General features: G+C 36.7%; 2 protein-coding genes and 1 pseudogene across 2 annotated transcripts; all 3 read right to left on the reverse strand.

Annotated features, from left to right (window-relative positions):
• Positions 1 to 1,186: 1,186 nt before the first annotated feature.
• Positions 1,187 to 4,065, reverse strand: LOC112707138 (ADP,ATP carrier protein 3, mitochondrial). The gene is made up of 4 exons (XM_025758732.2): positions 3,772 to 4,065; positions 2,617 to 3,084; positions 2,099 to 2,470; positions 1,187 to 1,781 (listed from the first exon to the last, which is right to left on the reverse strand). The coding sequence occupies exons 2-4, from the start codon at positions 3,061 to 3,063 to the stop codon at positions 1,485 to 1,487; spliced, it is 1,116 nt and encodes a 371-aa protein (XP_025614517.1). The 5' UTR covers positions 3,064 to 3,084; positions 3,772 to 4,065; the 3' UTR covers positions 1,187 to 1,484.
• Positions 4,066 to 10,648: 6,583 nt separating this feature from the next.
• Positions 10,649 to 11,268, reverse strand: LOC112705284 (uncharacterized). The gene is made up of 2 exons (XM_025756120.1): positions 10,852 to 11,268; positions 10,649 to 10,765 (listed from the first exon to the last, which is right to left on the reverse strand). Exons 1-2 carry the CDS (start codon positions 11,266 to 11,268, stop codon positions 10,649 to 10,651), a joined length of 534 nt encoding a protein of 177 aa, XP_025611905.1.
• Positions 11,269 to 11,385: 117 nt separating this feature from the next.
• On the reverse strand, positions 11,386 to 12,021 carry LOC140174713 (uncharacterized; annotated as a pseudogene).
• Positions 12,022 to 12,384: the final 363 nt, after the last annotated feature.

A 12,384-nucleotide genomic window follows, 5' to 3' on the forward strand; every position in this document is an offset into this window, starting at 1 on the left:
ATTTGGGCAAAGACTAAGACTGAGGGAAAGAAACTGGGAGATAGATATTGAAAAACAGAAATTTAATTAAATTTCTATATTATATTTAGTGCAAAGTGTGTATAACTAAATTATATCTTAGTATCCTATTTGATTTAAGATAAATACAAAAGCTAAAACAAACAAAATCACTTAAATAACCCTTTTCACCTATTCACCCTCACCCTTATTGCACCCATTCTTTCCCTGTCCATCGCCAAAGATTGCTCGCTCTTCCTCGCATTCATCCCGCTTCGTCGCGTTCTTCCTCTCACGTTCATCCATTTTCGTCGCATTTTTCCTCATGCCGCCAGTCATTTTCGCCACCTCGTCGTCAATTGTTCTCTCCAACTCGTCAGGTTATCGCCGTCAATCATTCTTGTTTGGCGGTGGCAGCAGCTTCTCTCTTTGTCGTTGTCGTCTCCTCTTGCTTTCTTTCTCTCTTCTATCACCATCTATTATATCATCTGTCTCTAATTTTTTCTTCTCTTTTCTGATTATAAAATTCTCTTGTTTATGAAATTATTGAAATTATTGAATTTGGTTTTGAAATCTGTTTATGAGATTATTGTTGTTCTTAGTATTATTGGTGGTGGTGGTGCATCAATGATGGTAGAGGTGTGATGGTGAATTTAGGGTTCCCAGAAGTGTGACGAAATGTTAGCAATGAGGAATAATAAAAGTCCTCTAAAGTTTGAATTTCACTTTAAAGAATAAAATGTGATCTCTCACTATTAATTTTACAGGTAGAACTAAAAATAAATATAAAAGATAAACTATTCAAAGGTAAAAAATCACTTTACTCTCTAAAGTAAAATTCAAACTTTAAAAAATCCAAATCCAATAATAAAAGATAAATTTGAATATAAATTTTTTTATGAGAACACTTTAGGAAAGAAACATTAATAAAGTTCCAGTCTTCTTCAAAATTTAAAAAGTATTGAAAGAATTGAAATTTTGTGTCTTAGTTCCAGCCGAATCCCTATCTCTAGTCTCCAGTCCTAAAAAACAATCACAGCTCTGGTCACGGAATTTTGGTCAGACATACTTTGCATAGCGCATGTCTGAATTCAGATGCACGAACCATCGGACCAAGTCACCCCATACAATAAATAAATAAAATAAATCTGTAGAGAAATCGAAGTAACTTAGGACCAGGTAATACAAATTTGGACAAAAGTAATTTTCATTAGAGAGCAACACATTGCAACCAAGCATCAAGCAAAACAGCGGTCTTCAATAATTTCAACCAAATGGTCGAACAAAAAACTAGACAAATTATAAGCTCCAGAAATATAACAACCAATTTAAAATGAAGTCTGCGAAACTATGATTTCTAAATACCGGGTCCTTATCTTGGGAGGAACCTCAACCACAATCATTTCTTCCAAGTTATTCAATGCATAGGAAAACCAACATAGTTGCTCCATATCTCCATATAGTTTGTTTTCATCATTATCTGTATATTAGCCTCCGCCAGATCCATATTTCTTTCCGAACATGATCAGCTGTAGCTTATCGTAACCAGCAAGCACTCCAGCACCTGCCACAGCACGTAGTATATTCGCACCGGCACCTTTGAAGAGTGACTTGGTACCCTCTTTAGCAACAATCTGTTTGAATGCATCCAAAGAGCTGTTGTATTTCACAGCTTCTCCTGATGTCATCATCATTCTTCTACGCACAGTATCAATGGGATAAGAGGCCAAACCAGCACCTATTGTGATTCCCCAACCCAAAAGGAAACTAGCGAGGAAACTATCCTGTTAACAAGAAGAACAACTGAAGTAAGTAAATGAAAAAATTACAATCATAATCTAAGTAGAATGACGAAGAATCCCAATTTGAATTTTAATAAAGTTTGGTAGTCATAATAAAATAACTTCTAAACTATGTTGTTGAAAAAACTATTAGGGCTAAGTATCAACGACAGCAGCAAAATCACAGGGCACTCATGTAAGCAAACATATCTAGCTAAATTATCTATATCACACAACAAACAATTGAAAATCTGAGATGAAGTGTAGTGTAAATCTATAAAATACAACAAACCAGATATTAAAGACCAATTTGTACAAACCTGCATACCACCAACCAGAACCACTGGTTTCAGAGAATCGTACATTCCGAAGTAAAGACCACGGTACACTATAATTCCAACACATGAGATGTTGAATCCACGATAGAGACCAGCAACACCGTCAGACTTAATGGTCTTCCTGTAAACATCAACCAATCCATTGAACTGCCTCTCCCCACCCTTCTTAGCAGCCTTAGCATCATTTGCCAGACGTGTTCGGGCATAGTCCAAAGAATAGACAAACAAGAGGGAGGAAGCCCCAGCAGCTCCACCAGATGCCAAATTCCCAGCAAACCACTTCCAGTAGCCATCTTTGTCTTTTTTAAAGTTGAAGAGCCTCTTGAAGTAATCCTTGAAAGCAAAGTTCAATGCCTGAAAGAGGAAAACAAGAAATAAGATCTTCAAAATAAGATAACATTGTATAACAAAGTTACAACTACAAAAATGGAACAAAATAAACCACAATAAACAATCTAGCTAGGCTATATTTTGTCATTAAGTGGAGATAAAAAAACCACCTGTGTAGGAAAGTATCTGATAACGTTAGCAGTATTTCCTCTCCAAAGGGAAATAATTCCTTCATCCTTCATAGTTCGAGCAAAACAATCACCGATTCCCTTGTATGGTTCAGACAACCGACCAGTTTTGAGCATTTCATCCTGATTTTGAATGAGCAATTTAACTCGTTCAATTGGAGCAGCAGCCGTCTTAGATACAGCAGCAGATACTCCTCCCATGAGAAAATCCACTAAGAAACCAGATGCTCCCTTTTCAGCTGGAGCGTGCACAGTGAATGGATATACAGGTGCAAGAGAAGCCAAGCCTGGAGCCTGCATGCCCCCATTGATGTGACTACCAGTGTTGGAATAATTTCTGGATGCAAGCCTGGACACAAGATAAGATTGCCCAGCTAACTTCTGAACTACTGATGGATGCTGCAGCTGCTTCTGCGGTTGTTCCGCCATGATTACAGTTTACACGGTGACCTATAATTCATATACAGTTAACCATAAGTAACAGTAAAATCGGAGGGGAAAAAAACTAACAACACGAACACAAACACAAGAACAAATCCATCTAGCCTTGAAAACGTGCAATGCTTCATACGCAGCATATGCACATATATATTATAAGTAGTTATACATAAATTCCACATCACTAACAAATTAATATTAGTATTTAGTAATAACACGTGAATAACAAATTTCTCGTTTCATAGAGCTTTACCATGATTAATACGCTAAGCTTATGAATGATGAAAGTATTATATACAAAATTCAAAGTCACCAGATAAGAGAAACTGCAGCACAATGAGAGAATTCCAACGTCTCGATCTGAAACTAGAGATTCAAAATTTACAAAAACTAACATGGCAGAAACGATTTCACTTCGGGATCTCGCTTCACTCGCTAAGCTAGCTACTACAAAATCAAGTCAAACATACAAAAAAACGACGGTTCATACGCGAGTGTGTAAGTTCTAAAAATCGCTAACAGCCGACTAACTAGAAACTAACGAGATTAAATTCATAACAAAATGCAAAAACAAAAAAAAAAGTATAGTAAAATTCAGTAGCAGAGTATGCGATAGATCCATGGTATATAAAAGCAGATCTTGAAAATGAGAATGAAAAGAAAGAGAAATGGATGCATTAATGTAAAGGAGAGAGGTACCCGAAGAGGGCGCCGAGTGAAGGTTGTTAGTGTCGTCCTCAGATCGTGAGGAACGGGGAGGAAAGAAAACGCTGAGACTGGCGCCGTATAAATTGGAGGAGCAAGAAGAAGAGTGAGAGCGAGACAGTGTGAGACTAGGGTTACTTTAATGACTATTTTACCCTTACCTTCTCTCTTTAATTACCATTCGTCGTCATTGACTACCATTTTTTCTTCTCTGATGGCTCATGCCTGAAGCCTGATCCACGCCAAAAGTCAAGTCTAGTAACGGTCAATCCTTATCTAATGGTAGATAAATACCTTGTTTTTTTATGCATTATATATACTAGGATGGATAATTGGGAGTGGATCCTCTCCACTGGAAAAAAAACTGGATGGTATCCAGTGGAAGATCTCACCATTCAATACATTTTCTCTCTCATTTATTGTTGGTCCCACTTGTAAAATTAAAAGTGGGAGATTACACTTTATTCTCTCCAGTGACAAAAAAAAATAGAAAGGATCTATTTCCTGGATAATTGGATACATAAAATGAGGGGGAAAAAATGGAATATGCTTTTAATTTATAAACTTTACTATTTTAGTTTGATTAGATGAATAAACACTCATATTGTTTTTTTATTGTTTTTAAATAAGCTTTTTAATATACTTTATTATACAATAATTAAGTTTTAATAAATATTATTATAAAATAAAATTTTTAGAAATAAAGTATTTAATTTTAAAATTTTTTATACCTAATTTAAATTTTTTTCTAAAAACAATATTTTCAATTTAAGTCTTTAACAAAAAAATATTCAGTTTTGTTTTTTTTTTTTTTTTTGAACCTGACTTTAGACTAGAATTTGACCCGACCCAAACAATCAAAATCCAGACGGACCCGCAACCCAATCCACGTAGAGACCCACCCACCCTAACATACCCAATTCCTCTCTTCACCGTTCTCAGTCCCCAAAGATCTTTATTGTTATCGGAGTTTTTCCTGAAGAAACCGATCGTTTGTTGCATGGAGTTGAAGCCAAGTTCCTCCATCATCGACCATGGCCTCCACCAGAATCCGAAGATGTTGCTTGTTAGAGCCAGTCGTTGCCGCACCGCGTCGAAGCCGCACCTCCTCCAATATGAGAAGCATGATCCTCGTCATTAAAGATGACCCATTTTCCTCCTTTACCTTCTCTCCCCCTATTTGCCAAATCGCCTATCATTCTATTGACATTGGATTGCAATTGTCTAGGTATTGAAGCTTCTCTTGCTTCAGCATTGATGTGACCCCACTCCTCTCCTTCCACTATACCTTCTGACATGCAATGAATCTCTCGGCAACCTCCTCTACGGTCCTTTCTCCCCATCTCAATTGGTTTCTTGAAGATCCCAACTGTAACCTCGTGCGTTGTTGTTGCTTGGACCTGCTCATCTACTTCAGCTTCTTCCCTATTCTTGGTTTTCGCTTCCACCCTCCCAGGTAACACCTCTTCTATGTGATATCTTTGATGGCTCGTTGAAACTAAAACTGCGTTGATGTGGTTCTGTATACTATATTTTCGCTGAAGTGCTGGGAACCCTGTTTCTAGTCTGATTATTTTCCTAACTTGAATAGGTGGATTAACTGTTCATTGTCTTTGTAGTCCATTTTTTGCTACCATCGCTGCCAGTTGGTGAGCTAAATTGTTGCCATCTCTTGGATTCTAGGTAGCTCCTACCTCTGAAGCCTCATCCAACAATTGAAAAATGTCTCTGATAATTGCATCTGCTTCTGCTATAGGCACTTTTGCCTTAATTGTTTGAACTAGATGTAAGTAATCTGTTTCAATAATGTATTTCGCTAGTTAGAGATTTTTTATAAGAATAAGTGCTTCTCTGTATGCTTGAGCTTCTGCTGCTAATGCTGACAATGCCCTGAATATTGTTATTGACCCAATGACAATGTATCTGACTACCACTGTCGATGTTGCCGTGCCTGTTTCCTTGTGAAAAGCTGCATCTATATTCACCTTCAACCAATTGTTAGGCAAAGGCCTCCAAGTAATTCTCTTCCTCTCACCGCTCCTATCTACCCATGTTCTAATCTCATTATTACTTCCCTCTGTTGCATTGTGAAATTCTGCTGTTAGATACTCTGAAATTATTATTACTTTTTCTGGATTGATTTTTTATTGCTGGAATATGTGTCGATTCCTCTCTTTTCATATGCACCAACAAACACATTCCAAGTTGCACAAAAATTTTTTCTGATCCTTCCTGGTCTCCCTCTTGATATTTTCAATCATATCCATCATCCATCTCCCAAAGGATCTCACATTATAGACTGTAGGCGCAATTTGTAAGCTAGATCTAAACCACACCACTTTGATCCATGGGAACAATAATAAAGTATATTCGATAGTTTCATCCTCTTGATGACATATGCTGCATGAGGGTGTTTTTGTTATTTTTCATTGATATAAATTTACATTTACTGGCAGAATTCTATGCATTGATTTTCATCATAAAAACATTCTTACCTTTTATGACACTGGTAACCTCTAAAGTGTCTCCCAAATCTCCCTCAAATTCTGACTTGTTGAAGCTGTGCTAAATTTACTTTCCTCCTTAGCATCTTTCTCCTTCTTCGCAGATTGGTACCCCGTTCTCACTGAGTACTATCCATCGCTTCTATACGGCCAAACAAGATAATCCCTTCTATTGATCAAATTGATGGGTGTTTTGAATATTAATTCAGCTATGTTAACAGGAAATGTCTTCTGAATTTTATTTGCATCCCAACCCTCCCCATCTCTTATCAACTCGCTCACTCTTCTAATTCGTCCATCTCCACACCTTTTCTGTTTTTCTATTTCTGCAACCCAATTATCTTCCCAAATATCTATCTCCGCTTCACTTCCTACACCCTTTCTACCCTTTCTTCTAAGGAAATTTTTTTTCTTCCAACATGATTTTCCATATCCATGATGTGTTTCTTCCTCCTACTGCCTCCCATAGGCTGCAATTAGGGAAATAAATGGCCTTTAATATCCGAACCCATGTTGCATCCTCCTCTTTTAGTAGCCTCCATGCTTGTTTAGCCAAGTGTGCTACATTTTGGCATTCAAAATCTTTAAACCTCAATCCTTCATTTTTCTTACTCCTTGTCATTTTTGCCCAACTCTTCCAATGAATGCTTCTTTCTTTCCCAGAATCTGGCAATCGCTACTTTAATTCTTTTGCAGAAAGAATTGGAAATTTTAATGACATCGATGGCATAGACTGGAATCGCCTGTATTACTACTTTTATCAAAATCTCCTTTCTAGCTTGATTTAATAATTTCTCCTTCGCTCCTTACATTTTATCTATAATCTTCTCCTCTATCCACTCCAATACTCTATTCTTTGAACTTCCCCATCTCGCTAGCAATTTGAGATATCTCCCGTGTTCCTCCCATGATGCCATTTCGGTGATCTCTTCTATGTTCACCCTACTCTGAATAGGTACCTGACTTCCAAAAATCAGCCTAAACTTCTCAGTGTTAATTCTTTGTCCCGACGCCTCCATATATTTGTTAATAATATGAATGAGTTGATAATCTCCTCTTCTTGGGCCCTTGTAAAAATAATACAATCTTTAGCAAATAATAGATGAGTAATGACTGGCGCTGTTGGAGCTAACTTAATTCCTGAAATTTGATTATCCCTCGTCACCTTTTTCATGAGTATAGTAAAGTTTTCAGTAGCCAAAATAAAGAGATAGGGTGATAGAGGATCTCCATGTCTTAGTCCCCTTTGGGGGTTGATCTTACTTGATAATTTTTCATTTATTTTAAACCTATAACTAGCACTTTTCACACAGTTCATCATCAGTTTCACCCACTCATTACTAAAACCAAACTCTTCCATGACCCTTTCCAAAAAATTCCATTCCAATCTATCATAAGCCTTATTCATGTCCAGTTTAATGGCTATGTATTTGCTTCCAAGACTTCTTTTTCTGTTTAATTTGTGAAAAGCTTCTTGTACTATTACCATATTATCTTGTATGAGTCTTCCTTTTACAAAAGTACTTTGAACCGGAGATATAATAACATCTAGCACTTTCCTTAACCTCTCCACCAAGACCTTAGTTATAATGTTGTATACAAAATGACAACAGCTTATGAGTCTAAGGTGATTCAAGCTTTTCAGTTGACTCATTTTAGGAATCAAAACAACAGTTGTCTCGCTTAAATCTTCCAGTATGATACCGTCGTCAAAAAATTGTTTAACTACTTCACACACTTCTTTGCTCAATATATTCCAATGTTGCTGAAAAAATAACCCATTTAATCTATCTGGACCTGGAGCTTTTAAGCCACCCATACTAAAAGCCGCCTCCTTAATTTTCACGTTATTGATCTTTGCCATTAACTCCTCATTCATCTCTCTAGTGACTCTCCTAGGTATTTATCTTACACAATCCTCCAAGTCCTTGGCCCCTATAGAAGTAAACAACTTAGTGAAGTGTCTTTCCACTAACCTCATCATGTTATTCTCTCCTTGTATCCCATGTCCAGTCTCATCTCTCAATTTCTCAATTCTATTCCTATTTCTTCTCTGAATTGTTGTTGCATGAAAGAAAGCTGGATTTTTATCTCCTCATTTTAACCATTTCAACATTGATCTTTGTCCCCAATATTTTTCTTCTTACTTTCATAGCTCTGAGATTTGTCTTTTCAGTTCATTCTCTCCCCTCTAATCTCTTTTTGACATATCATATTTTTGAATGTGTTGTAACTCTATTTTCATTCTTTCAATTTCTCTATCTCTCTCTCTCTTAAACTTCCTTCTACTCCACTTTGTCAACACCCTCTTGCATATATTTCTCTTTCTTATGAACTGATTTCAATAATTTCTATTTTCGTCATCCAATTGCCAACTCCGCTTGATCACCTCTTTGCACTCCTCATGTTCTGCCCAAAACGCCTCAAACCAGAAATCCTTTTTTATCCGAACCAGCGACTGTGTTTCCAAAATTAAGGCACAATGGTCCAAACTTACGGCCAGAGAAGCTTTCAAAATAGCATTCTAGTTAATTTGCAGCCAATTCTAATTTAATAACACCCTATCCAGTGATAAAGTTATTATTTGGATTACTAAACTAAGTAAATTTACTACCTTTAAGATCAATATCTATTAATCTATTATCATTGACAAACCTTCTAAAAATTAATAAACTTTTTGTTGTGGATGAATGCCTACCTTTTCATCTTGACTTAAAATATCATTGAAGTTCCCAAATAAGCTTGAGGTTTTTTCTTGTTCATAGTACTTACCGTAAGCTCCTACCATAGTTTTCTTCTCTTTTGAGAAACTGAATTTTCATAGACAAAGATACCCTACCATTGCAATCCATTATTAATATTAATACTAGCTTTAATATAATTATAACACCACTCATAAACATTAACATTAGCATTAGATTTTCATAACAAACTTAGCCTACCAGACATGTCCCCAGATTTTGCCCACAAAATATTATCAAAATGAAACCTTCTTTTTATCCTATTCATTTTTTCTTGTCTAGCCCTAGTTTCTATTAGAAACACTATGAGCAGCTTTACTTTTTTACAAAGATCATACAACTCGGAGATTGTCGGGGCAGCCGCTATTCCCCAACAATTTCAACTAATGATACTCATGGCTAAGGGTAGGGCATGTTAAGGCCTGCCTCCCCAACCATTTGTATTCCCTTAAACTGATCAGAAACATATATAGATAATTCATACTCCCCTGTGTCCAGTGCAGTGCTGCTATCCTTTATCTTCTTAGGCTCCATGTTTTCTTGCTCCTCCTTCCATTCCGCATTTGTAAGCATTGACACCTGCTTATTTTATCATTTCTTCTTCAGATTTAGCTTCAACTCCATCTTCTTTCCTAGTTGTGTTTCCCAATTAGCCGGTTCTTTCCTTCCATTATCTTCATTTTCATCTTCATTACTTACTAATTCTACATAGTAGACGTTCTCACCCGAGTTTACATCATAGTTTTTTATTGCGGATGGCAGCTCATGGCGGTGAGCCAAAAATCCGCCATAAAGTTATAGCGGATGGCGTTGCGAAAAATGGCGGAAATAGCGGATTACCTAAAATACACATATATGTACAAAAAAACATGCAGAAAAATTACAAATATAATAAACTATAAAATCTATCTATATAAGCAACTTTCTAGTCATAAAACATCTAATTAATATAGCAAATATAGTAGCAAATTTAGCAAATAAATATAACATCAAGTTCATATCATAACTCAAAAGTCATAAGCAAGTCATAAAATAGAAGACATAAAACATAAAAACTATAAACCATTTACATTCTAGCTCTCATCAAATTCATCCAAATTAACACGATTATTATCGTGTCCCTCTACCCCCTCATCATCCTCTGATTCAGTATCATTGAATTGAATGTCCTCTTCTTGTTCTTCTTCATTTTCAGAATCCTCTTCATCTTCAAATTCTGGTTCTTCTTCCTCTTCCATAATTACTGCTTTTTCTTTTCCTTTTTTGAAACCTTAGACCCACTTGGTCCACCCTTTGCACCACCTCTTGCAATTGCAGGTTATTTTTTTTATTTTGTTGTCTTCTAGTATATGTTGTAGGCTCATATCCTTCCATTGCTTCAAAAACAAGGTTTCAACTCAAAGTGTTGTCATCTGGATGAACCAAATCAGCATCATCATCCATATTATCATCATCTCGAAAGGTGGCAGTCCCAATTTCTCCCACTAACCACTCATTACACTTATCAATGTCATTGAGTGCAATAGGGTCAACTTCATCTTTAAGGTTGTACCTCTCGATGAGTTGTTGGTTATACTTTATGAAGACCAAACTCTCCATCCTTTAATGATCAAGCCTATTTCTTTTTTAGGTATGAATATGCTCAAATATACTCCAATTGCGCTCACATCCAGAAGCACTACAAGTCAAGCTCAAGATCTTGATAGCGAGGTCTCGCATGTTTGGAGCTTCATGCCCATATGTCTGCCACCAAAGTGCTATAAAATTAAAATAAATTTGTCTAAGCCTTTAATCGAACTAAATTTATAAAACTTTGTAAAATTTATAACATTCTTACCGGGTGAAAGCTTTTTCCTTTGAGATTTTGCAAAGGATGATCCAAAAGGTCCATAGCCAGCCTTATATAGTGCTTGCTCCTCCAATATCTTCTCTTGCACAGCTATACTTGGCACCAATCTAGTGATACACTCAAACCACCCCTTTGTAACTTCTAAATCCAACTCAATGCGAGGATTATCATAAAACAACTCCGGATTCAGAAAATGACCAGCTACATGCAACAGACGATGAAGTTGGCAATTCCATCTGTTGTCAACGATTTTAAAAACTTCAAAATATTTGCTCATATCATTAGAAAATGTTTTCATGATGCATTCATTTGCTTTCTCCATTGCTCCATATATATAACCCATTGGTGGCTTCTTCTCCCCATCAACAAGTCGAAGCACCCGAACAAGAGGCCCCATGATCTTAAGGGTGTACTTGACATGATTCCAAAAGGAGGGCCTAATAACAATCTTTGTTGCCTCCCTTGACAACTTATTCCTTACCCACTCATCCGAAGTGAACATTCTTCTTAGATTTTATTTCTCCTCATAAAGCCTTTCCAAAGACAGAAATGAAGTGACAAATCGGGTGACTGCATGCCTCACCAATTCCTTGCCATTTGTGAATTGTCTCACCATGGATAAAGTGTTAGAGTGGCTATAAGTGAAGCTAACCAAAGAAATGGCACTTTTTATGATTTTTTGGATTAATGATAACTTTCCAATGTCTTCAAGCATCAAATCTAAACAATGGGTAGCACACGGGGTCCAAAACAAATTCGGTCTTTTCTCCATCAGCAACTTACCGGCTAGAACATAGTTGCTCCCGTTGCCAGTTACAACTTGAACAACATTTTGCTCCCCAATTTTCTCAACAATACCATCAAGAAACTCAAATATTTTTTCACCCATCTTCACATAATCAGAGGCATTAATAGACTTCAAAAACATTGTCCTAGCAGGAGAGTTTACAAGAAAATTGATAATGCTCCGTTGTCTCTTATCCGTCCAAGCATCTGACATAATAGAGCAGCCATACTTTTTTCATTGTTCCTTATGACCCTTCAACAAGTCTTTGGTGTATTCTAACTCCTCATTAATGAGTGGAACCCTTAGAGCATGATAAGTGGGAGCAGGTAAATTAGGACCAAAGCTTCCAATAGCCCACAACATTTCTTGAAAACTCTTCAACCTCACTGGATTCAATGGAATCCCAGCTTGGTAGAATCATCGGGCTATATATCGATGAACTCTACGAACCGCTTCCTTATTACATGCTTCTTTGATATTCTGTTGCCTCAAATTTTCCTTTTTGTTTCTTGCAATGACAGTTTCGGGTCTTTTCATAAATAAGTCCATTGGACCTCTCATAGAACTTGCCCCCCTCTAGCTGCTGCCATTGGGGTTGGATTTGGAATTTCATCAATTCTTTGAGCATCTTCCTCTGATAATCCAAAACCCAAACTATCTAAGTCAAGCTCCCTAGCATTGACACTATGTTCCTCGGTGCTTGCCGGCGTAGAACTTTGTCTTTCT

Source organism: Arachis hypogaea, chromosome 8 (genome assembly GCF_003086295.3).
Source record: "Arachis hypogaea cultivar Tifrunner chromosome 8, arahy.Tifrunner.gnm2.J5K5, whole genome shotgun sequence".
Taxonomy (NCBI): domain Eukaryota; kingdom Viridiplantae; phylum Streptophyta; class Magnoliopsida; order Fabales; family Fabaceae; genus Arachis; species Arachis hypogaea.

Coding starts and splice junctions, on each gene's coding strand:
- LOC112707138 (XM_025758732.2), bottom strand. CDS start 3,063: ATGGCGGAACAACCGCAGAAGCAGCTGCAGCATCCATCAGTAGTTCAG. Junction 2,471..2,616: donor TCAGATACTTTCCTACACAG/GTGGTTTTTTTA, acceptor TTCCTCTTTCAG/GCATTGAACTTTGCTTTCAA. Junction 1,782..2,098: donor TTCTGGTTGGTGGTATGCAG/GTTTGTACAAAT, acceptor TCTTGTTAACAG/GATAGTTTCCTCGCTAGTTT.
- LOC112705284 (XM_025756120.1), bottom strand. CDS start 11,268: ATGGGGCCTCTTGTTCGGGTGCTTCGACTTGTTGATGGGGAGAAGAAG. Junction 10,766..10,851: donor AGCTTTCACCCGGTAAGAAT/GTTATAAATTTT, acceptor CTTTGGTGGCAG/ACATATGGGCATGAAGCTCC.